The 27584-nt window shown below is 42.2% G+C and overlaps 1 protein-coding gene across 1 annotated transcript in view; it reads left to right on the forward strand.

Moving 5' to 3' along the window:
* LOC126162383 (lysosomal acid glucosylceramidase-like) overlaps positions 1 to 27584 on the forward strand; it is a 193221-nt gene that overhangs the window by 164130 nt on the left and 1507 nt on the right. Inside the window, exon 9 of the mRNA XM_049918853.1 lies at positions 6821 to 7110. Coding sequence (XP_049774810.1) covers positions 6821 to 7110 — 290 coding nt within the window. The remainder of the gene's footprint in view (positions 1 to 6820; positions 7111 to 27584) is intronic.

Consider the following 27584-nt stretch of genomic DNA (forward strand, 5'->3'; position numbering starts at 1 on the left):
CCAAGTGCAGTGTCAACTTGAACAATTGTTCATCTGCATGGTCTTGTCGTGTGCTAGAAGCTTCAGGTTCCTCATTGAGATACAACACTGCTGCTTTTTATCTACTTTACTGTACATAGACAGGGTGATTTAGCTGCCCCTGGTGATGTTTTATGCAATCCAAATTACGCTTTTATCAGGTAGATTATCCAGATGGGCAACAGCAACGTAACCGAAATAACTTGCCTCTCATGGCTTTGGACAACTTTTAACAAACGGAATCATATTGTAAAAAAATACAACTGGAGATTGACCATGAGCTACAGGGTATTTTGTGTCCAAGATATACCTTATTTCTACCATACTTATCAAAGGGTGTAATTATGTGCTCATATAGATTTTGGCTGTCTCTTAGTTTATTCCTTTTACAGCACCTAATCTTTCGCAAACCGTTCAGACATTTTGCCTTATAGAGTGGGTTTTACAGCAGAATTAACAGGAGTTATATAAATGAAAAGTGTTGAATTAACAAAATTCGAGTATGTAGTGAAATGAAAATAAGTAATGTATTTCTCGCCACGTTAATATGCTAAAGTAGTCTCATAAACAAAATTTGCACAATAGGTCTAAGATGTCTTCGTATACTTTATGAATTATTCTGCGATATTTTGACAATTTGCACAGCGAACTAACCAACACCAATGTTCTGTCACGTAGGGATACATAAAACGACATCGGTAAGGGCAGCCGAATCACCCTATGTACCTTTATGCTTGGTTGAGTTGCTGTTTGTTGTTCTGTAACTAACGTTGTTACAACCGCATCATTTTGTGTCTTACTATGGACAAACAATTTCCCGTTTTGCATAACACTGCAATAGTCCAATTGTGGCCAACCTGCAAATCTGGACATCACGTTTTGCTTCATTCACTGCTACAGAGCTCCAATCTAGCACAATCGAATAGCTAAAGAAATGACATTGTCGTCGTCGCTACACGACAATTATAGGAACAGTGGTCATGTAAGCGAGAAGTACATTAGAAGCCATTATTTTCTGATCGATCCTTCCATGTGCAGAATGATTCGTGTCTCACAAATGCGCTATGAGGTTCACGTCATGTGGATACTCAGGATCGCATCATGTGAATACTCCACCATATCAGCGACTGACGTTTTCTGCTATCACCATTACGTAAATTTCCGTCGTTTCTTGCTCTATGAGCTAGCGAAATATCTTTTTGCAATGTCCCACCATTTCATATCAAGACTAAGTGCACATATACGTGAGAATTGAGTTAAACAGTGTTTTCGTAGAGGCCATCATCAAGAATACTTCACAAACATATCTACAGACATAAAGACGATCATATGACCAAAAAAGAAAAAGAACTAGTTGATACACAGTCGCGTATTGTTTCTACCACAATGGTTCTCATAATACGTGATATATAAAGTTGCTTAGTGAGATCTGGATTTAAATGATATGTTGTGGCCAAAGTGAAGAAACATTGAAAGAATCTCTTTAACTATCTGTCCTCAAAGTCCTGCCTCATACCAGTTTATAATTAGAAGGGCATGTCTTACAAGTTTATACGTCCACATGTCTTGTTATCCAGTGTTGGTATTATTCTTCGAGCGCTTGTTAGCGGTCCACACTGTGAACCGAGCAAGCTGCAGACGAGGGTAAGGTACAGAGTTCACATGCAAGTCGAGCATGGTTCGAATCCAAATCCACCCGTACAGATTTAGAGGGAAGGAGGGAAGAAATATTAATGTATTACAGGTGGTTCTGGTGCGCCATATTAGGCGATTACGGAGATGATTTCCCTGAGGGATGCTGCCTTGTGTATCTATACTACTGGATGTGGGGATTTGAACGTTCCTGGTGAGCTTGCTGTCCAAGTGATCCTAAACTATATTCATCACAGTTGCGAGGAAAATCATTGCCGTCGTAAATTTCTGTATAATGTTATTTTCTTCTCTTCTTCATCCATGAACACATCTGTCTTTTTTGTTAATTACGTTGACATATCAGGTGTGGGAGCCAGCACTACCTCTTAGCGATGATGTTTTTAATTTCTGTCCATTTTCGAACAGGTGTCTGCATGTCCTACTTTGGAAAATGGTTTGTGCAGGAGATTCTGAATGTCTACCCTAAGGCTCCAAGAGTAGCCCTACTCTTTTCCTTATGATTTTGGTCTCGTTTAGTATCCATTTACTACTGTGAATAGAATAACTGCAATGAGCAATACTTGAGCACTGCCTGGCTCTCCAAAATAATGATAAAGAAATTCTTTATTTGTAAAATTAAGCAAGAATCACGATTAACAACTGATTACATCAAAATACTTGATAAATGGTTCGACAAACGTTGACAATATACGCAAATACCTTGGCAAGTCTGGAGAAGGGATCAGGAAGTTGATTCAATTGAACTTATATAGGGCTAAGCAGCTATACTCGTGGAAGTTGTACCGTGATTGTTGAAGAGCAGATGGACAAAGCACAACAGAAGGATCTGCGTTTGTATCTATGGGCTAAGTCTAAAGCATATTGAACGGAGAGCAACAGGCAATTCTTCAGAATGAAGCTTGGAATTACAGAACACCAATAAAAAAATGACCTAATTTTACCTACAGTTCGTCTCGCAGTTGCTGTTGGACCTCTACAATATTAACCTGAAGGTGTAGGCAGAAGTGGCTGCAAAATCAGTCATTGGTTCCGTACAAACAGCTTGCACCTGCGGCTAAGATCAGCTCAGCTGTAAAAATGCCTGAGTCGCCTACTCAGCGACTCTGCTGAAAGAGGCGGCTGCTCGGGAGACGCTCGTCCCGCGACGGCTCCTGGCTGCGGAGACACTCGGCTGTAGAGTAATTTTTGCCATCTGCTTCCTACCATGAAGACTCGAGTCTCCGGATTTTCCTTTCGCCAGTATGTAGCTTTGATTGGCTGAATGATCAATATTCTGAGCGTCGACGTGTGAAAAGTTGTCTTAAAATATGCAGTTTGCAAACACATTTCATAAACTGAATTTTGGTGACACCGTGCTTGTCAGCTTACTATGACGTTTAGTTACAATTCAGCACTGTCATGGAGACTCTCAGGTATGTTCTTTTGTGAATTATCTGGGTTCTAGCACTGTAAAATGCAGAATGAACTATGAGCAAGAATAAACTCAACTACACCTAAATAGCTAAAGCTGAACTGTTGTAAATACTACACAAATTGAAGGCAATGTAATACAAACTGCAACTATGTATCAAGAATTACACTCGTTTCTAGTGAAGCAGGGGCGAAGTACGTGTAAACAACACAATATGGAGCAATCTGAAATAAACTGAACTCAACAACATATATCCCTCTCCCCACCCTCCACTATCGCCGCATACACATAATTTTTTCAGTATTTAAAGTTTTCATGTTATGTCACATTCTTTACTCCATTTTCTATTTACTTTTCAACTCTGTCACAATTGCACTGCCACAAATGATATTTACTCCAGCATCATACACTTCACGTATGGCATTTTTTTTCAAGGCTGTTCATCACTACTTATCCTTCTTAAGGACGATAGTTATTGTGTGACTACCTCCGAACCGTGGTGGTAAATGCTGCTAAGCAGTTATTTATAAAAGGAAATGCTCAGATACGTATTTATTCCAATGATCTATTACGCCATTTCCTCCTCCCCCTCTCTATTCACCTGCTCAAGCTCCCCTCGCGTTGATCTCCATCTCCCCCCTTCCTTGCTCATCTCCTCCTACCCTCTCTATGCCCAACCGAGCGAGGTGGCGCAGTGGTTAGACACTGGACTCGCATTCGGGAGGACGACGGTTCAATCCCGCGTCTGGCCATCCTGATTTAGGTTTTCCGTGATTTTCCTAAATCGCTCCCGGCAAATGCTGGGATGGTTCCTTTGAAAGGGCACGGCCGACTTCCTTCCCCGTCCTTACCTAAACCGATGAGACCGATGACCTCGCTATCTGGTCTCCTCCCCCAGACAACCCAACCCAACCTCTCTATGCCCACCTCCTCTACCTCCTCTCGCATTGATCCCCCCTCCTCCCTGTCCGTCTCCTCCTTCCCCACTCTCTGTGCATCTCCTCCTCCCTCCCCTCTCTCTTTCTCTCTCTCTCTCCATCTCCTCCTCTTTCCTTTCACTGTCCACTTCCTCCTCTTATCTTCTCTCTCCATGTTATCAATCCAAACCCAATAGGAGGTTGGTGTTCTTACCATCAAAGTCATCCCCTCCAGCGCATAGCAAATATGTGTACCAAATTAGGTAGAAATCGTTCCAAGATTACTTTTTTAACAGCGGATTAGCCCACATACTCAATTGTCAAATATATTACGCATTTATTTAAGAGATTTCACACGTATTTGTACAGATATCTGCATCTTTAGTCCACTTCACAGGGTAGGTACGTTTTCACTCAGCTGAAAGTTTATGACTTCGTACGTATTGAACTATGTGTCGTACAATGATTAATTTTGCTGCTACATTCAGTGGTATACGATAAAACTGACTGTAAAATGTCTCACGAATACTATTAGTAGTGAAGAAGCAATAAACTATAACGTCATGATTCATGCGGCAGTTTTACTGCATGAGCAGCTAAAATCTACTATGCTATAGAATTTTTTCGTTTCATCATTTTGTGGGGGTTGTCAGTTCGAAAAAGTTCCATGAAGGTTTAATATTAGGTGTAAAGATTGTTGCAATACACTAAATTCTCTCATTCTCAAATACTATACGAATAATGTATGGGTCGTGAACTACACTTCTTTTCCACCACTTCCTCTCATTCCCCAAAATCTCTTTGATAAGTAGAAATCTCATCCAAAAAAGTCCAATAGTTTCAGCATGAAGGAGTAAAAAACATACTAGCTCATATACAAACACACACACACACACACACACACACACACATATACGTACACTCACTCACTCACCCACTCACCCACTCTCTCTCTCTCTCTCTCTTTTCTTCCATGTATAATACATTGCTCAACAGAATTAATGGATCTCTTTTTCAAAACCAGGTAATTCCGAACCGTTGCGACGCATAAGTTTGAAATTCGGATCAAAATTGCGCACAATCTTTCTGCGTAACGGTGCAAAAGCGCTGCGTCCTATGATGCTTCAAACGTCAAGTCTGTTTTGACACATGCGAAAAAAAGGCCACAGCTCAGTAGTTTACTTAACTTGTGAAGTGGGTTAATGACGTGATAGTGGCACCGAATTTCACAAAAATTCTTCCCAGCGCCACCGTGGACGCATCAGATGATCGAAAGGTCATTTCACCACCTCTTGCCCACATTTAGCACTCCTCTTGACGCCTCTGTGATTCAGCCAGCGTTGAAATCACGAGGTTTTTTTATGAGTGTCCGAGGAAAACATTCCAGACACATCGCCGCTCAGCGTCTAAGCGAAAAGGTTCAAATGGCTCTGAGCACTATGGGACTTAACATCTGAGGTCATCAGTCCCCTAGAACTTAGAACTACTTAAACGTAACTAACCTAAGGACATCACACACATCCATGCCCGAGGCAGGATTCGAACCTGCAACCGTAGCAGTCGCGCGGTTCCGGACTGAGCGCCTAGAGCCGCTCGGCCACTCAGGCCGGCCTAAGCGAAAAGGTCTCGAGGGGTGGCATAAAGGACCTCAACGAAACAACCCCTTTCCCTGGGGTGTATATTCCCTCACATTTCGCCGTCGAAAACGATGGTTGGGAGTGCGATCAGCAACAAGAAAACTTTCCTGACAACCTTTGACTCTGCTGACACCCTCGGGCATTTCAACCCTTCTGTAAGGGTTTAGATTCTGAGCGGCGGTGTTCCTAAAATATTTTTCTCTGCCTCTCGTAAGAAAACTGCGTGATTTCAACGCTGGACTTTGCGGTTCTCACCTCCATCACAGAGCCGTCAAAACAAAGGGTGAAACGTGGATAAATGGGGTGTGAAAACCTTCTCATCCTGTGATCCGTCCACCGTGGCGTTGGGCAGACTTTGGTAAAGTTTGGTGCCAATGTGACGTAATTAAACCACCTTACACGTCATCTGAACTTGTGTCATATTTTCACGTGTTGCGATATCTTGCTGTTTCAGGCGTTGCCGAGGCAGAGGCTGACGTCGCAGGGCGCCACGCTTGTGCACCATTACGCAGGAAGATTGTACGCACTTGTGAGATAAATTTCAAACTTAAGCGTCGCAATGGGTGTGAATTAAGGGGTTTCCAAAACGTGGTACTTTAATTCTGTTGTGCATTTACATACAAGGTGATGGCCGTGTAAGCCTAAAACCGACTCACGAAATGAACTGAAACTGTAAAACATCGACAGTTTCTGTTTTTTGTCCACACATTATTTTATGTAAGAGACAATATTCCTTTTAACATTTGTTATTACGGTTTTATGAACTGTACGTTTACTGAACTGACTGTCTTTCTCATTAAACGAAACACTTAAGGTTCTCTTTGTTTATAAATATTTTTTGTGAACTGAATGTATCAAAGTTAGGTTGGAGCCCTCTAAAAACCGACGGCAGCTGTAGTTTTACCTGCGCCGGCGTCTCTTCGCCTAGGACTAACTATTTTAGTTCGTCTTCGATGTGTTACGATGAGCGCAGCTCAGGATGATTTTCAAGACCAACCCAACCGATTCCGATAAAACTGCAGGCATGATACAAACACAAGTGTTGTTGCTAGACAATGATCAGCAGGGCACCTCTTCACCCAGTTGGGGCCTCATCCGGCTGGGAGCCCCTATTGCCGTAATGCGGATACGGGCTGCAGCCAGTCACGGTCTCCGTTGTGAGGTGCGTTCTGTGTGTTGCGCAGGTGACGAACCACTGGACGTCAGGCTGGGAGGACTGGAACATGGTGGTGAACACTGAGGGCGGCCCCAACTGGAGCAGCAACCCCGCGGACGCGTCCATCGTGGCAAACGCGACGGCGGACGAGTTCTACAAGCAGCCCATGTACTACGCCATCGCGCACTTCTCGCGCTTCGTGCCGCGCGGATCCAGGCGCGTCAGCCTCCAGATGGACGCCGACGCCAACCCCACCGACGTCGAGGGCGTCGCCTTCCTCACGCCTCAGGATGACGTCGTCGTAGTCCTGCAAAACAAGTACGTTGCAACTCTCTCTCTGTAGCCTGGGGCCCAGTCCACAAATCCGTATGGTTTCACAATGTGCTGGCTGTGCTCCTTTACTTTCCCACACTTATTGACGCCGAACAGATGGAAGGAACTGGACTGTCATTCTAACTATTTCGAAACTTTCTGAAATAATTCAACAGTCTAGATCACTTACACTGATGAGCCAAAACGCTATGACGCTATGACCACATGCTTAATAGCTTGTTTGCCCGTCTTTGGAACGAAATACTTCACTGACTGTGTGCATCAGGGATCCGACAGTTTGTTAGTAGGTTTGTGAACGTAGGCTTATATAGCATTAGATGTCTACGCACAGGTCATGTAATTTCCATAAATAAAGACTAGCTGATTTGCATACACTATGATCGCCTCCGATCTCGATCCAGCTGGGTTCCACACCATATACATCTGGAGAATTTGGTCACCGAAACATCAGTGTCATTTCGCTATAATGAGGCTCAAACCACTGTTGTACTGTTCTGGCTCCGAGACACGGAAAATTATACAGCTGAAAGATGACATCGCCTTTAGCGAAGACATCAAGCATGGGATGCAGGTGGTTCGCAGCTGTCAGCGTTTCTTCGATTACCACCACACGTCCCATGCAAGCGCAGGAAAAAGTGTCCTATAGCACAATACCGATACCACCAGCCTGCTTCCGTGGCTCACTGCACGTTTCAAGCCGCCTCTCACCTCGATCACGGCGTTTGGGGATCGAGGAGACTGTAGCATAAATGTGATTTAACTAACGATCCGATACGTTTCTGTTAATCAACGACCAAATCCCGATGGTCCTATGCCCGCTTCAATCGGAACTGACGATGTCGTAGGGCTGGTCTTCTGCGGAGTTCCATGTTCAACAATGTACGATATACGAGGTGCATTCAAGTTCTAAGGCCTCCGATTTTTTTTCTAATTAACTACTCACCCGAAATCGATGAAACTGGCGTTACTTCGCGACGTAATCGCCCTGCAGACGTACACATTTTTCACAACGCTGACACCATGATTCCATGGCAGCGGTGAAGGCTTCTTTAGGAGTCTGTTTTGGCCACTGGAAAATCGCTGAGGCAATAGCAGCACGGCTGGTGAATGTGCGGCTACGGAGAGTGTCTTTCATTGTTGGAAAAAGCCAAAAGTTACTAGGAGCCAGGTCAGGTGAGTAGGGAGCATGAGGAATCACTTCAAAGTTGTTATCACGAAGAAACTGTTGCATAATGTAAGCTCGATGTGCGGGTGCGTTGTCTTGGTGAAACAGCGCACGCGCAGCCCTTCCTGGACGTTTTTGTTGCAGTGCAGGAAGGAATTTGATCTTTAAAACATTTTCGTAGGATGCACCTGTTACCGTAGTGCCCTTTGGAACGCAATGGGTAAGGATTAGGCCCTCGCTGTGCCAGAACATGGACACCATCATTTTTTCAGCACTGGCGGTTACCCGAAATTTTTTGGTGGCGGTGAATCTGTGTGCTTCAATTGAGCTGACTGGCGCTTTGTTTCTGGATTGAAAAATGGCATCCACGTCTCACCCATTGTCACAACCGACGAAAAGAAAGTCCCATTCATGCTGTCGTTGTGCGTCAACATTGCTTGGCAACATGCCACACGGGCAGCCGTGTGGTCATCCGTCAGCATTCGTGGCACCCACCTGGATGACACTTTTCGCATTTTCAGGTCGTCATGCAGGATTGTGTGCACAGAACCCACAGAAATGCCAACTCTGGAGGCGATCATTCAACAGTCATTCGGCAATCCCCCAAAACAATTCTCTCCACTTTCTCGATCATGTCGTCAGACCGGCTTGTGCGAGCCCGAGGTTGTTTCGGTTTGTTGTCACACGATGTTCTACCTTCATTGAACTGTCACACCCACAAACACACTTTCGACACATCCATAACTCCATCACCACATGTCTCCTTCGATGAATTTCAATTGGATTCACACCACGCAAATTCAGAAAACGAATGATTGCACGCTGTTCAAGTAAGGAAAACGTCGCCATTTTAAGTATTTAAAACAGTTCTCATTCTCGCTGCTGGCGGTAAAATTCCATCTGCCGTACGGTGCTGCCATCTCTGGGACGTATTGATAATGAGCGCAGCCTCATTTTAAAACAATGCGCATGTTTCTATCTCTTTCCAGTCCGGAGAAAAAAAATCGGAGGCCTTAGAACTTGAATGCACATCGTACAGGGTGCCCCGAATCACTTGTGCGTGCACCAGCATTGTGCTCTTTCAGCAGAGATGCCACAGATAACCATCTTTCCTACTTTACGGAGCAGACAAGCTTTCGAACCCCACGTTCTGTGAAGAACTGTGGACGTCTAACTACTTAGTGCCTAGTGATAGTTTCACTGTCCTACCTCTTTCCGTATATGCTCAGGACAGCAGCAAGTGACCATTCGACCAGCTTCACCGTTTTCGAGATACTATTTCATAGGTTCTGCGTAACAATAATCTGCCCATTGTCAAAGTTGTTTATTTCAGCGGATTTCTCCAGTTGCAGCCCATATCTCCCCCATGGTGATCCCCCGTCCCCGTCCGTGTCTGCACCAGTAAACATACTTTTATTACCGCTTCACGTGTCCGCAGGCGTCTTTCAACAACGCAGTGGGGACTGGTCATAACGTTTTGGCTTTTCACTGTAAATAATGCTTTATTTAAGACAACGAATTTCGCCAGACTTTGCTGTCATCTTCAGGTCTTAAAAAATATTTTTCTTATGAAATGTGTTCAGTTTACGTTGGACCTCACGCCAAGTTGTCATGTGGATAAAAATCAGCATATTACAAAAGGGTTTTCTTTATGATAAGCCGTTTGTAATGTGCTGATTTTAATCCACGTGACAACTTGGCGTGGGGTCCAACGTAAAATGGGCACGTTTCATAAAGGTTTTTTTAAGACCTAAAGATGAGAGCAAAGTCTGTCGAAGCCGGCTATCTTAGACAACGAAATACACTCCTGGAAAATGAAATAAGAACACCGTGAATTCATTGTCGCAGGAAGGGGAAACTTTATTGACACATTCCTGGGGTCAGATACATCACATGATCACACTGACAGAACCACAGGCACATAGACACAGGCAACAGAGCATGCACAATGTCGGCACTAGTACAGTGTATATCCACCTTTCGCAGCAATGCAGGCTGCTATTCTCCCATGGAGACGATCGTAGAGATGCTGGATGTAGTCCTGTGGAACGGCTTGCCATGCCATTTCCACCTGGCGCCTCAGTTGGACCAGCGTTCGTGCTGGACGTGCAGACCGCGTGAGACGAAGCTTCATCCAGTCCCAAACATGCTCAATGGGGGACAGATCCGGAGATCTTGGTGGCCAGGGTAGTTGACTTACACCTTCTAGAGCACGTTGGGTGGCACGGGATACATGCGGACGTGCATTGTCCTGTTGGAACAGCAAGTTCCCTTGCCGGTCTAGGAATGGTAGAACGATGGGTTCGATGACGGTTTGGATGTACCGTGCACTATTCAGTGTCCCCTCGACGATCACCAGTGGTGTACGGCCAGTGTAGGAGATCGCTCCCCACACCATGATGCCGGGTGTTGGCCCTGTGTGCCTCGGTCGTATGCAGTCCTGATTGTGGCGCTCACCTGCACGGCGCCAAACACGCATACGACCATCATTGGCACCAAGGCAGAAGCGACTCTCATCGCTGAAGACGACACGTCTCCATTCGTCCCTCCATTCACGCCTGTCGCGACACCACTGGAGGCGGGCTGCACGATGTTGGGGCGTGAGCGGAAGACGGCCTAACGGTGTGCGGGACCGTAGCCCAGCTTCATGGAGACGGTTGCGAATGGTCCTCGCCGATACCCCAGGAGCAACAGTGTCCCTAATTTGCTGGGAAGTGGCGGTGCGGTCCCCTACGGCACTGCGTAGGATCCTACGGTCTTGGCGTGCATCCGTGCGTCGCTGCGGTCCGGTCCCAGGTCGACGGGCACGTGCACCTTCCGCCGACCACTGGCGACAACATCGATGTACTGTGGAGACCTCACGCCCCACGTGTTGAGCAATTCGGCGGTACGTCCACCCGGCCTCCCGCATGCCCACTATACGCCCTCGCTCAAAGTCCGTCAACTGCACGTACGGTTCACGTCCACGCTGTCGCGGCATGCTACCAGTGTTAAAGACTGCGATGGAGCTCCGTATGCCACGGCAAACTGGCTGACACTGACGGCTGCGGTGCACAAATGCTGCGCAGCTAGCGCCATTCGACGGCCAACACCGCGGTTCCTGGTGTGTCCGCTGTGCCGTGCGTGTGATCATTGCTTGTACAGCCCTCTCGCAGTGTCCGGAGCAAGTATGGTGGGTCTGACACACCGGTGTCAATGTGTTCTTTTTTCCATTTCCAGGAATGTATTTATGCGATCTAGGTTGTTGAACTCTTTTAGCAACTAAAACAGGTAACTACTTCGGTCTTCTCAAAGTGAGGAAATTCAATACTTTGAATCCTTATTTACGTGATCATGTGGAGTGACTGTTGCTGGATTTTTTAGGAAATTAAAGTGGCACATTCTAGTTGTTGGGTTCAATAATTTACTGGATTTTGGGAAAGCTGAGTAGTCGCAAACAGGTACTAGTTCTTTTGCGGTGTTCTTATTCCAAATGAGATTTTTCGAGCTCTGCCCATCATCAGATTTCCTGATGTAATTAATATAACAAATAAATAGTTATACATTTTCTTAAAACACCAGATGTTAACAAGAAAGCACAAAATCGAACTTAGTGCCACAACCAATACATACCATTTCATAGCTAAAATAACTTTGACAGTTTTTTACTGACTCATACCTTCACGCATCAAAAGGTCTGACATATTATTTAAATTTGGAAAGTGTGATGTTGGTCGTGAGAAGGACTACGAAAAACTGCTACTTCAGTGCGCTCACACCTGCTAGGTAAAGCAAGCAGTGCAAAAGGCGCCATCTTACGGCATTGCGGCTGTGCAAATGCCGATATGTTTACCAAAAAATTAAAACAATAACCAATAATAACGAAAAGTACATGTAAGCCTGCACAAAGGCATATTAAAATACACATCGCAGTAGCACAAAGTACAAAAAAGTATATTAGAAAATTGTTGAAAAAGTATTTTGTCTTGGAAAGAGATGAGTCGTCGAAGATTACAAACGGATTTGTTCAGATTTGCAATTACACTTGTGGACTGTTTGTCAAATATAAATTACTAAGACATTTGCCCCATCCTTTGGTTTATTATTGCGGCTATCCACAAGTCAAAATGTTTACTGCCCATTAGAACAGTTAAAAACGACAACAAAAATACTATTATTGTGGCTGTACGTAAAAAATAATGAAAGTAAAGGTTATTATCTGCCTGCACTTAAGCACAATCAAAGAAGCATCACTGTAATATATGTGCATGAGATTGTGCCTTTCAACATATTAAAATATTTATTTATCTTAAAAGGGTAAAATACCAAAATTACAGAAAATTTTGTCTTGATTCACTGATCAGAGCAGTACATAAGAGTCTATACATTTCAAAGTTCAAAATTCCTTTTGTACTAGAAAAAAACAACGTATCATACTTACAAAAGGACTTGTTCTGATATGCCGTTGCGCTTCGAGAGAAGTTTTCCTCCTGAACCACTGATGAACCTAACTAACACTGTATTCACTAACCACTGTAGGGAACAAAAAAATACTAAAGGGAGAAGTGCTTGTCTGTACACCCAATTTCAGAAATGTGGTTACCAACGTTATGAAAGTTTTTACGTGACTCTCACAACAAATCGTCAACAATACTAAAAAAACAATTACCAATCACTAATGATATATTCTCCAATTCCACCAAGATATCCAAATTGTGTCCCTTTCTGTCTCAGTGCAGAATTGTCATGCTACTTTTAAATTCTGCTGATGTATGGCTTTCATCTTTTAAACAGAATCCTAATACGCTACTACTGTTTGTATACCCATGTTCTTTAAGGGGACAGTGTATGTGAAGTTCGTTGAAATTTGACATTTTCTGTTTTCTACACCGTAATGTACTTTGGACTTTCCTGAATATTTTGGTGTATAATACATTAAAATCAGACAATTGTGAGACCTTCATATAATATTTTTAAAGTTGATGTGTGACTGTCAAATTTCGTTGCTACGCATATATTGCCACATTTGAGCAGTCATATCTTGGGAACTACACAGCCTAGAAGGCTGTGAATTGCTTTGTTTTGTGCTTACTGCTACGTCTCAGAAGTTGGCATTACGAATAAACAAATCAGTCCTTTGTTTCTGATATTTGTTTTCGTTGAAAGTAGTGTGATTATCTGCTATTTTTGTAGTAAGCTACCTTCTTTTGCTTTTTATACGTAAATAAAGTGACTAAGCGTAGGCTATTATTAGAGATAACTGTGACAATTTAGAGAAGATGAAAAGAGCTGTGTGGAGCACTTTCTTTCATCGAATATCAACCGATGAAAAGCCATGTCATGCTTTGTGTCAACCTCCACAAAACACTTGGTGTAAATATAGGCAAGCTGAATTTTCTGGCACTCTGCATGAATTTACACACACACATTCTCTTCCTTTGGCAGTAATGGAGGCAATCAAACCTATTTACAGAGATTTGGCAAATCCTGAGCTACTAAAGAAGTGTTTACACGGGAAGACCCAGAATGTAAATGAGCCTTCAATAATGTTGTGTGGTGCCGAGTGCCTAACAATGTATTTGTTGGCATTATGACTCTAAAGTTAGCAGTGTCTAGGGCTGTAATAACTTTTAATGGTGGGAACTATGAAAGATTTAAGTCTCTGGAGAAGTTAGGAATAAGATTTGGACGGAACACACATAAAGGACTGCGGGAACTGGATAATCTTCGTGTACGTGAAGCAGAGTTAGCTGCTCAGCAAATGACAAAAGAAGCAAGAAAGATAAGGAGGACGGAAGCACTAGGCTGTTGTGACACTGAAGAAGGCACAGACTATGGGCCAGGGCAATTATAGTGCATAAAGCACGCAGAAATGTAATTCTTTGTAAGAATTTGTAATAAAAAAAGTTTTAAACCTCAATATCTCTGAACTACATTTCTTGCAATAAATGAAAAAAGTACTGATGGTAGAGACATGAAATTTTCATACCATACCAAGAGTGAGATTCAACACATATGGAAGTAGAATAATTAAAATATTCTGAGTTGTTTTGTTTTTGTGTTCATTTATTTACAAAATTCTGTCAGAAATAGAATATTGTAAAAAAAATAGATAACATGTCCCACAATACCATTTTAGTAATAATTCTAGTTAAGTGTATCTAGAAAGGTGCATTCAATAGTTATGGAAAATTTTAAGTTGGTGTCTTAAAAAGTTTCCAAGAGAATGGATCACAAAATTCGATAATTTAACATTAGTGACATAGGACATACAATGTCCCCTTAAACCTCGTTTTGAACTCTCACCCTGTTTGTCCCACGTAAAAACATTCACATGATCCGCGTTTCAGTTAACATACTCCTGTTTTACGAAATTCATTTTGCACGAGTTCTAGACTGTGCCTCAACAAGTTCTCCAAATGTTAACTGTTTGGAATGCTAACTGAACGTTAAACATTTTTTTACAAGTTTGCAGTCTTTTGTGACACTGGTCCAAAAACCTTAAGGCGGAGTGCTTTTCATCTTCTCTACGTCCCATTTTGTCTGCGGAAACTTTAGGAAAAACTTTTTCAACTAGCCTCCTAATATTAGCTTCATCGTACCCATTTGAGAGACCGATCTGTACAATTGTCCCGATTTCCTTTTTTAACGAATCCTTGCCCAAATCACTCTTTGCTAAACTCTGGAACATATATACAAAAAACCACATTGTTTGGTCTTCAGGGTGGCAAGGATCTATCAGGATGATAAGATCTGATAATGCTGGTTTCCTAAAAATACATAGTTTGATCTGTGAATTTCCTCTGGTTATTTGTATATCTAAAAAACTAATGGCACCTTCCTTTCCAGATTCAGTCGAAAACTTAATATTTTCTTGCATGGATTTTAATTTCTGGGGTGCATGTTCTGTTTCTTTAACATTATCCGCAACGATAATGACATCCACATATCTGTAATACATAATGATTTTTTCTTGACACAATTCCCTATGGGCATAAAAAAATATTTTCCAGATTATTAATCAATATTTCCAATAAAGTCCCTGACAGCCTCGAACCCATAGGCAGACCATCTTCCTGAAAGAAAGTTTTTCCGTTGAACGCGAATAAATTAAAAGAAAGCGCAAGCCTTGTAGGTTTGATCAGCTGTGTTCTATATGCATACACAATCGTGAGTGTTTCTCCTATTGGTATGCTTGTGTACAACTTTTTTTATATGAAAAGACATAAGGATGGCATTTTTGGCAGAGTAAAGTTTTTCAAATGCTGTACCATGTCATAACTATTCTTCAATGTATATTTCCTGTTAACAAAATAATAGGAGCTTTGACAGGCAATCGCTACCGGGCGTATAGACATCTGCAGTTCATGTAGCTAAATTTGGGATTTCAGAATAGGTTTTTTTGCATTCATCATTATAAGTCGTTTTTTCTTCCAACTTATGTCAAGGAGGGCGTCGCTATTGGCAACCTTTGAACTAATTTCATTGGCATATTTAATAAGAGGATACTTTTTAACTTCTACAATATTATTTTCATTAAAAAAATCCACAGTTTTTCGTAGACCTCACGACCACCGTTCCCATTTTCCAAGTTTAAATTATGTCACATCTTTTGTTTCGTGAATGTATGAGTAAAGAACAAACTGTCAAAGTTATTTTTGTTATGAAATGGTATGTATTGCTCCTGACACATAGTTCGATTTTGCGCTTTCTTTACAACATTTGGTGTTTTAAAAAATGTATAACTAATTATTTTTTATGTTGCTTACACCAGAAAATCTGATGATTGGCAGAGCCCGAAACATTTCATTTGAAATAAATGCACCAAAAAACAACTAGTATGTGTTCGTTTGCGACGACTTAGCTATTCGATTATATTAATGATAATGGTAACATACCTCTACCGACAGTCAGGCCGACGTAGGTGTTTGGTTCATGGAAACTGCTCTGAACAGGACATTGCAGTAAATTCACTCGATAATCTGCGTTCCACGATATACAGTGATTCATCCCGTTTCGCGGGCAGTGGCATTGTAGTATAGTTACCATTTCCGGACATTGTCGCATTGTGGGAAGGACACTATAACCTAAAAATGTATATAATAAACACGTTCGCTCTTTTTTATCGGCTGAAACTAATAGTCTAAATCGTCACCAGAACGAATAGAGACATATCATCACACCACTCCCACCGAATTTAGCCTCAACGGAATCAGGTACATACTTTTTATAGGGGCTTCCTACAGATCCACGCAGCCACACCATCCAATAAAATCGACCCCTTATTCTCCATCGACCAATGACGGCGTTGGTTACCCCACTCGTAGCGATGTTCTGTGTTGATGATGTTTGGTTTGTGGGGCGCTCAACTGCTCGGTTGTCAGCGCCCATACGAAGTCCCAGTTTTTTTCACACTCCAGTTTTCTACGTAGTCCAGTCTACCACTGTCACGAATGAAGATGACGATGATGAGGAGGAGGAAGACAACACAAAAACCCAGTCCCCTGGCAGAGAAAATCCCCAACACGGCCGGAAATCGAACCCGGGACCCCGTGATCCAGAGGCAGCAACGCTAGCCACTTGACCACGAGCTGTGGACACGCGATGATACTGTACCCGTGCTCGAGCTCTGCTATAAAGATACTACTCGTAATAGCTATAGTTATTAGTCTGCAAATGAAGCAAATACCGATGAAATTATGTTCAGTACACTGACATCAGTATAAGTACTTGCACGTATAACGCTAACATCCTTTATAACCGCTCTGTCTTGTACACCCAATTTCCGACAGAAGTCAGTCTATTCTCTCCCTTGTATCTATCTGACAAAACTAATAAGAAATGCAGTATATATTTAGCTTTTACATACACATGGGTTACTTAGATGCTGACGTAAAGCGGAGTTCCACAAAATGGTGGACATACATTTTCAGTCTGAAAGTCATATGCAGGACACCAACTGGGTTGTACGTTACTGTATTAATAAAGCTACATGATTTAGATTATATGGTGCAAGATTTTGTGACTAGAGAATAGTTAAACCTATACTCTGCATTGACCATTATAATAGGCTTGTTGCTATCACTGTAACTAAAATGAGAAGTGTCAGAAGTTATGCCCCGTCCAGATTAGCTGGTACCGACAGCTTGACCATTCTTACTACATATTGTCACATGGGCCCACAGTCCTTATGTGCGGTTCTGGGGGGTATTAATACGAAGAACTGTCTTTAGTAAGAGTTACAAGAACTATCATTGGCTTAGTAGACACCAGAAACATTTTATCGGTACGAAATTTAATGCAAACAGACAGTGGTGCAAATGGCTCTGAGCACTATGGGGTCATTAAGCAATAAGGAATCTCTACTTCAAAATGAGAATTGTTTACAGCAATGTGTTGTCAGCAAGATAAATTCAAAAACTAAAAGTCCCGACTGTCAGTTCTAAATGTTAGGTCGTTAAGAACTGGATAGGATCTTTTATAGTCAGCGGCTTTCAAGAACTATTTTGTAATGAATAATGAAAACTATGTAATACGTACACAGTAAAAGACAGTGGTGCACCTGTAAATAATACTGTTTCGAAATGGGAAGGCACTTACGTAATTTTGTGGAAGACTGTTTGTGTGCTGTAGATATAATGTGTTGAGACTACCTACGTTTAACGTCCCAGTAAATGGAAAGACTTCATTATGGTATTGTGCAGCACGCGTAATCTCACTACTCTTGCTGTCTTCGACACTTTGGTTTCAGTTTCGTTGCATAATACACTGGAACAAAAGTTCAGAGACAAGACCATTAGGACAACGCCAATTTTTCACATTTCTTCTTTGAGATAGCCGGCCGCTGTGCCCGAGTGGTTCTAGGCGCTTCAGCCAGGAACCGCGCTACTGCTACGGTCGCAGGTTCAAATCCTGCCTCGGGCATGGATGTGTGTGATGTCCTTAGGTTAGTTAGGTTTAAGTGGTTCTAAGTCTAAGGTACTGATGATCTCAGATGTTAAGTCCCATAGTGATCAGAGCCATCTGAACATTTTTTTGAGATAGAAAAATAAACTGGAAGGAGAATAAGGAAAGGAAGAATCCTACTCAGCAGGAAAGGCCTAGAGTACACTAAATAGCCAGGTGGCACACGAGTAGTCCGAGTAGTCCATATGTAGCGTTGTGATAACCCGTTTACATACGAAGTACGTAGCTGCGTGGTGAATACCACTCGGCCTGTGCTTATCGCCTTTGGGAATATCAGAGTCGCGTGTGACTCTTATCGCCCGTTGTTGGCCTCTCTCATCGTTAGCTCCGTTGAGTCCTTCGCACGTAATACCTAAGTAACTCTGCGCACAGCAAGTATAAGATACTGAGCGTTGTCTCACACAGGGTTATCTTGTAAGTTACATAGTAATCGCTAACTTTGGACACAGGATAGTGGGTTGGAACTTTACTTTTACTGTGTACGTATTACATAGTTTTCATTATTCATTACAAAAAAGTTCTTGAAAGCCGCTGACTATAAAAGATCCTATCCAGTTCTTAACGACCTAACATTTAGAACTGACAGTCGGGACCTTTAATTTTTGAATTTATCTTGCTGACAACACATTGCTGTAAACAATTCTCATTTTGAAGTAGAGATTCCTTATTGCTTAATGATCTCTTAAATATGATTCCCACTGAAAATTTCTGGCGGATTAAAACCCTGTGACAGCCCGAGACTCGAACTCGGAGCCTTGACCTTTAGCGGGCTGTGCTCTACCCACTGAGCTGCCTGGGCACGATCGCGTCCCACCCTCTCAGCTGAACTTCCGCCCTTACCTCTCCCCTACCTTCCAAAGGTTCTATCTGCAAGCCTCGATCCTGCACCAAGATTTAATCTGCCACGAAATTTCAAATCACCACGTATTCGGAAGTACAGTGAACGATTCATTCTCGATGGTTCTTGCTGTATGTGTGCTTGTGTCTAGCTCTAGAGGGCTTTTTATAGACTCTCATGAACGCCTTCCCAATACTGCAACCATGCATGTAAACTCTGGAAAAGTGGAAAGTACACCGAGGTGACAAAAGTCACGGGATAGCGACTGCACATAAGCAGATGGCGGTAGTATCGCGTAAACAAGTAATCAAAGGGCAGTGCATTAGCAGAGCTTTTATTTGAACTTAGGTGATTCATTTGGAAAGGTTTCCGACATAGTGATCGCCGCACGACAGGAATTAACAGACTTTAACCGCGGAAATCGTTAGGGAATTCAGTATTCCAAAATCCAGAATGTCAACAGCCTGCCGAGAATACTAAATTTCAGGCATTACCTCTAACCATGGACGAGAGCAGCAGCGTGTGCATAGAGTCGTCAGTGTTAACAGACAAGCATGACTGTGTGAAACAACCGCAGAAATGAAAGTTGGAAGTACGACGAACGTATCCCTCAAGACAGTGCGGCGAAATTTGGCGTTAATGGGCTGTGGCAGCAGGCGACCGACGCGAATGCCTTTGCTAACAGCATGAGATGACCTGCAGCGCCTCTTCTGGACTCGTGACCATATAGGTTGCACCTAAGACTACTGGAAAACCGCGGCCTGGTCGTATGAGTCCCGCTTTCACTTGGTTAGAGCAGATGATATGGTTCGAGTGTGGCACAGACTGCGTAAAGTCATGGACCGACATTGTTAAGTCACTGTGCCAGCTGGTGATGGTTCAGTAATGATGTGGGCTTCGTTTACATGGAGTGCACTGAGTCCGCGGGAGCAATTGAACCAACCATCGACTGGAATTGGTTATGTTCGGCTACCTGGAGGCCATTTGCAGGCGTTTACGGACTACAGGCTTACAAGAAGAACATTTTTGGTGTTTTGTACGTAAATAATAATAATTGGTGGTGCGTTTACTTAATGTTAACCAAAAGTGTATGCGAAAACGAATTTTGAAGCAAAGCTTGGGTCGTTTTTTAAAAGAATCCAACTAGTTTTGAGCACCATTTGTCGCTGTGGATCATACGGTCAACTACTATTTGCTGTCGTAAATGAAACATCAGTCAAGCCAGAAGGACGGAGTCGTTGTCCATGCATCAGAAAAGTCGAGTTCCCCTACCGCAAAGTAACAGGCCAATGTGACTAAAATGTTATGGGCGAGCTAGGCGGAAAACTACGCGAGAAGAGGCTTGAATTGAAAAAGCAAAATGCCCTAAAAGTGCTCTGACAGTGGAAAATTGAAGACTCACGAACGAGAGAAATATGTTCCACCGCGGTCTTTAGCTCATTTTGTCTTTATTTGTGCTCTCTGCGACTTGGTTACTATACCTACTCGCTTGACAAAAAGACTACCGGGAGACTTTGTGGATGTGTGCGTATTTGCATTTGAGAATTGCAGGTTTCTAGTATTTTGTATGTACTAATATGTGAAATGTTTTTAGCTGCGTGAAGATGAGCAATACTCAAAATTTCAATCTCAATACATAAAAAATGAAACAATTTTTATGAAGCGTCAGCGGAAACGACTATGTTTAGCAATTACATGAACGGATTTGGACCCATCTCGCACCAGATTATACCGTTGTCTTTCAGCAGGTGTCATGTGGTTCCTGGGGCTGAAGATAAAAGGCAGGAGTGAGCAGCAGTACATGTCGCAGCTGTGCCCTGTTGCTACGCCTCTCTGTTTTCATGGCAGGCTGTGTGCTGACCCAGTGGCGGATTTAAACATTTTGTGCCCCTAGTCACACCACATTACACGTGCCCCTTCCCCCCCCCCCCCCCCCACACACACACACAAAACATGTTTTAAATACCAACTACTACCCAATCACTTTGCCGTTGCCGTTTTGGGTGGAGCTGTTTCTGTGCTCTGTTATTCGTTGTTCTGAAGGACGCGTCAGCGGTCTAGTTGCGCCCAATCAAAATGTAATATGGTTGCTGAACTGTACTTCGTATATGGCGGTGGATAAAACAAACTTAACCTTGCATTGTGTTAACACATTCTTCTGTCGAAAGACAACAGAAACGAACACAAGGAAAATAACTTTTCTTTTGTGGCCTAAAAATTTAGCGGAGCATGTAGGAGAGAACGGATTTTTGTTATACATTCACTTTTGATATGTTATTTTACACGAAACCGCTGAAAATGAAAATAAAAAAGTTGTGTTGCTATCTAAAAATTGAAGCGAACATGTCATACAATAGAAATTAATACGTTCCTTTACAGAGAAGCGTTCAAAATTAATATTAAACTGTCGTTTTACGATTTAATAACTTGAATGTGCAGCAGATAAGAAAAACACATTCGCTGTTAATACATGAAAGCGTAAGAAATGAAAATGAAATAGAGATTTGGGTGCCAGCCGCTGTGACCGAGCGGTTCTAGGTACTTCAGTCCGGAACCGCGCTGCTGCTACGGTCGCAGATTCGAATCCTGCCTCGGGCATGGATGTGTGTGATGTTTTTAGGTTAGTTAGGTTTCAGTAGTTCTAAGTCTAGGGGACTGATGACCTCAGATGTTAAGTCCATAGTGCTTAGAGCCATTTGAACAATTTTTAGAGATTTTGGTGCACTAACTAATAACTAAATACAGACGAACAAACACAGAACTGGAATTCCTATTACATAATTTTACAAATTAGCGCGGAAAAATCAAATTTGTTTTGTAATCTAATATTTAACGTGTAAAGCTTTAGGGTGTGTGTAGCTAGATGCTGCTTAATAAGAGTTCACAGTACCTTTAATACAGGTAAGAGCTCACTACAACAGCTACCGCTCTCAACATAGCTCTTTCCAACGGTATTATCAAAGCTTTTACGTATTTATCGACACAACTGGACTACGTTATTTATTAACACCTTTTCATCTGAACATACTCTCCGATAACGTATATTTCCGCGGGAACTATACACGTCAGCAGACGCCAAGAATACGCATCAGTTGTAGTATACTACAGTATCAATATGACTTGACTGTACAGTACAGGGCGGCCTGGGTCATTCGGGTATTGTTTAGTATTGTAGAGCGTCTTCGGTCATGTCTGCACGTAAAAAAGGAAGAGTTCCGCGTTCTGCCGTCAGCAGTTGTAAAATAAACACGTAATACGTAGTTTGTAAATCCAATAATTGTACTCAAGTTATAATAAAAATCACATTATAATCTTAAATTTTTTAAACCAATATGATGTAACCTCCCCGGAGAATTTTGAAAGACAATATTTAAATGTTAACGAGAATAGAACCTATTGTAACCTATCAGCAAATAAAATAATTTATTGACAATGACAATTAAATGAGAACTAGCAATCTGACCCATGTGTAACCTCCCACAAAAAAGAAAATCAATTCAATAAAAAGAATGAAATCTCAATGACAATGAAAACGCAAATAGACCGAAATGTCGATCTTAGGCCCTGTTCTTACCTCAGTAAAATTGCATTTGCTCTTATTTTTTCGCCGTAACTTGGAGGAAATGCATCGCAAAAATTCTTTGAACTTAAGTAATTTTTTTCTTTACGGAAATGCAAGGGAAATTTTCTTTCAATAAAATGTTTGTTTTGTTAAAATACTTGGTTTGAAAACAAAATTATTATTGGGGCGATTCTTGAACAAATTAATTACACTTAAGGTCCATTACATAATCAGATGAGCGCAATGCTGCTTCATTACCTTATTTAAAAAATATACCTCGTCCTGAATCCCGACCAGAGCCATGTCGACGCCCGCCGACTCCTCACACACAACTGTAACTCGCAACTGTAACTACCGACTCCCTACATGCAACTGCACTCTCGCGCGCTATTACTCTCTCGCAACTGAACTGACTACATGCTCTCTGGTCAGAGATTCTGCGGCTCGCCATCGCTGCCTATGAAACGTACGCGTTTCAATGAATACATAAACAGACTCGCCAGTCAGCAAAGTTTGCATCTGGCTTTGATGGCAGAAAACTCGTTGATAATATCTTCATAGTTCAGACGGTTATCAGTTAGGAAGACGGCTTCGATGTGAAGAATCGACATGGAATTCAATCTCTCTACGTAGAACGTAGGTACGATTTCAGTCTTTTAAGAGCCGAAAACGAGCGTTCTGCTGACAATTTGTAAGGGCCATACCTAGAAAAATTCTACGAGCAATGTCAACATTCGGAAACATGGACTGTAACCTCTCTTTTCGTAAAAATTTACGCATTTCGACTGGTATATCACTAATATCAAAAGATTTCAAAAGTTCCGCGGAATGTACACATTCACGAGGGAAGGAAGCCTCTAAATCTGTGTCGTATGACGCTTGGAGCTTTTCTGCACGTTCAGCAATATCGTCAGGTGAACTGTTCTTAGGGTTACTGAAAACTGTGAAGGAGTCCAACAGTGATCTATAGCTTTTCTTCCTCCTCACTAATTCGGCGTACGAGTTGTCGAGTACTGGGAGAAATGTTTCGACTAAATTTTTCCCTTCCAGTCAGAAAAACTTCGTCAGAGTCTGCTTCTTCGTCATCATGAAGTTTGTGTTTTCGTGATCTTTTATAGGTGCATTTACAGTCTATATCAGTCACAGTCTCCGTGGATTTATTTTCATAACAGTCGAACATGCCACGAATAGATGCAATAAATCCTACAAGAGATTTATATAATTTATATACGATTTTAGTAATAATTTTTTACACTTTGCAATTTCAGATTAACACTATTAAATCTCTGCAGTATGTCCTTCCAAATTGTCATCATAAATACCGTTTCTAGTCTGCTGAGTTGATTCAATAAAGCTGAAGCCTTATTTCGCACAAGTGATTTTTCAAACGTATTATTGGTAATATGTGTGAGGGCTTTGATAATGCCCTCCCAGTTTTCATATAGACGTACACACGCTTCCTCTCTTGCTGACCAACCCAACGTGTTTTTGATAAAATTTTTACCATTTTGCTTTCTGGTTTCATGAAAGAAAGAAGTTTATCCCAGCTCTGTGTATAAGCAGAAAAAAAAATTATAAAGGTTTTGCACTACATTGGAAAATGAACGTGGTTCCCGACAACAGCTTGCAGCACTGGTGCCGACTAAATTCAAAGAATGTGCTGCAAAAGGCACATAATGCGCTTTCAGATTTCGTTCTTTAATGCATGTCTGCAAACCACCTTAGGTGCCTGGAATATTGCTTGCGTTGTCGTACGACTGGCCTCTACAGTCAGTAATACGAGGTGCATTCAAGTTGTAAGGCCTCAGATTTTTTTTCTCTGGACTGGAAAGAGATAGTAACAAGCGCATTGTTTTAAAATGAGGCTGCGTTCATTGTCAATACGTCCCAGAGATGGCAGCACCGTATGGCAGATGGAATTTTACGGCCAGCGGCGAGAATGAGAACTGTTTTCAATACTTAAAATGGCGACGTTTTCCTTACTTGAACAGCGTGCAATCATTCGTTTTCTGAATTTGCGTGGTGTGAAACCAATTGAAATTCATCGACAGTTGAAGGAGACATGTGGTGATGGAGTTATGGATGTGTCGAAAGTGCGTTCGTGGGTGCGACAATTTAATGAAGGCAGAACATCGTGTGAGAACAAACCGAAACAACCTCGGGCTCGCACAAGCTGGTCTGACGACATGATCGAGAAAGTGGAGAGAATTGTTTTGGGGGATCGCCGAATGACTGTTGAACAGATCGCCTCCAGAGTTGGCATTTCTGTGGGTTCTGTGCACACAATCCTGCATGACGACCTGAAAATGCGAAAAGTGTCTTCCAGGTGGGTGCCACGAATGCTGACGGACGACCACATGGCTGCCCGTGTGGCATGTTGCCAGGCAATGTTGACGCACAACGACAGCATGAATGGGACTTTCTTTTCGTCGGTTGTGACAATGGATGAGACGTGGATGCCATTTTTCAATCCCGAAACAAAGCGCCAGTCAGCTCAATGGAAGCACACAGATTCACCACCACCAACAAAATTTCGGGTAACCGCCAGTGCTGAAAAAATGATGGTGTCCATGTTCTGGGACAGCGAGGGCGTAATCCTTACCCATTGCGTTCCAAAGAGCACTACGGTAACAGGTGCATCCTACGAAAATGTTTTGAGGAACAAATTCCTTCCTGCACTGCAACAAAAACGTCCGGGAAGGGCTGCGCGTGTGCTGTTTCACCAAGACAACGCACCCGCACATCGAGCTTACATTACGCAACAGTTTCTTCATGATAACAACTTTGAAGTGATTCCTCATGCTCCCTACTCACCTGACCTGGCTCCTAGTGACTTTTGGCTTTTTCCAACAATGAAAGACTCTCTCCGTGGCCGCACATTCACCAGCCGTGCTGCTATTGCCTCAGCGATTTTCCAGTGGTCAAAACAGACTCCTAAAGAAGCCTTCGCCGCTGCCATGGAATCATGGCGTCAGTGTTGTGAAAAATGTGTACGTCTGCAGGGCGATTACGTCGAGATGTAACGCCAGTTTCATCGATTTCGGGTGAGTAGTTAATTAGAAAAAAAATCGGAGGCCTTAGAACTTGAATGCACCTCGTATCAATGGAATTTGTAGACATGACTTTTAGTATGGCCTCAGCTAAGTTTTCTGACTTGTGTCCCAGCTTTGGTAAAAACAGAAGGAAACGTTTAAGAGGTTCATCATTCTCGTTCACATATCTTAATATGAAAGATAACAAATCAATATGTAAAGCGTCCACAGTAGAATCTACTGTTATAGAGAATTTTTGGCGTGTTTTATTTCTCTTATAATATTTCTTTTTATTTATTCAGAAAGACGCTCTATTATTTCATCACAAATTGTTGAAGAAAGATAACTTGTATGTCCTAGCCGTGGATTTCCAATCGTTCAATGTGTTCTGTGAGAAAAGGATCAAACTCGGCTATACGTTCAAGAGACATCATAAAATGACCATTATGTAATGAGTGCAATCTTTCAACGTGTCCATTTAGGGGAAGCCCACGACTTGTTAGCTTCTTCACTCCTGCAAGCACCCTTTTTATTTTTTCTGTCTCGACATATGACTCGAAATTGTTATGTATCATTCCAAGTGACTGTTTTCTTGTTAAGAGTGACAACTCAGAATTTTTGTGTTCAAGTGAATTCTCATGATGAGATAAAATATTAGAAATATTTTTCCAACCTGCAATACCATTAGTAGCAATCGCGGCCTTATCTCCAAAGAATTTACATGGTGCACAAGAAACAGCACCGGTGCTACTGGAGTACGTATACTAGAAAATCAAGCAAAGTTGATTCCCCATTTAAAACTTTACAGTAAAATACATTTTTGTTCAAATATGTGGTTTTATCGCCTATTGATCCTCTTGAATTAGAAAAATCTCCCATACAATTATGATCAATGCCACGTTTTAAGAGAATGTCGATTGTTGATTCATTGACACACCATTCTGCAGGATCATCACTAACGAGGTTATTTCTTTTTGTTATGTATGACTCGACACAGTTTTTCGTGAAACTCGAATCAGGAACAATTTGCTTTTCTTCATTTTTAACTGTTGTTTCGTCTGTATTTACTTATTTTACAACACCTGCAGTTCCAGGAACATCCCCCGTACTACTTGAACTCGTAGTTGAACTAGCAACATTTTTGCGAAAAATTTATCTACTCTACCAAGCGGTTTTAGAACATTTACTTCTCGTTCTCGCCCTTCCTTCGATAATTTTCGAAATGCTGCCCCACTTAATTGTGCACGGTTGTTTTTTTCACTGTTGTTCACGTTAAGGCACTTACAAAATTGTCAAGCGACAGTCAAAACAAAAGATAAAAATTTTAAAAGGAGAGAAAGAAAGACTGTATCCAGTTCCAATCGTACTACACCGCACATGAGCACAAAGCTTTTTAGCCGGCTTGGGTGGCCGAGCGGTTCTAGGCGCTACAGTCTGGACTGCTACCGCGCGACTGCTACGGTCGCAGGTTCGAATCCTGCCTCGGGCGTGGATGTGTGTGATGTCCTTGGGTTAGTTAGGTTTAAGTAGTTCTAAGTCTAGGGGACTGATGACCTCAGATGTTAAGTCCCATAGTGCTCAGAGCCATTTTTTGAACAAAGCCTTTTACTTTAAACACGGCACACGAGCTCAAAGATTTTTCCTTTAAACACGAACCTATGAACTGACCAACTCGGATTACTCAACGTAACTGTGATATGAAAGAACAATCATGCAGAACAATTTAATTTCATTGTCAACTGTTTCTCTGTTGTCAGTGAACAGTAGAAGTACACCTGCCGGCTGGAATTCGTCTCGTAAAGAAAACGGGGCAATCCCTTTTTTTGGCTTCTGTTTCCCGCGTCGCTGGAATTTTATATTGGACGCAAGTATGTTCTGAATATTCTTGACACTGTCTTTCCAATTTAAAAATCAAAT

This window comes from Schistocerca cancellata, chromosome 2 (genome assembly GCF_023864275.1).
Source record: "Schistocerca cancellata isolate TAMUIC-IGC-003103 chromosome 2, iqSchCanc2.1, whole genome shotgun sequence".
Lineage (NCBI taxonomy): Eukaryota > Metazoa > Arthropoda > Insecta > Orthoptera > Acrididae > Schistocerca > Schistocerca cancellata.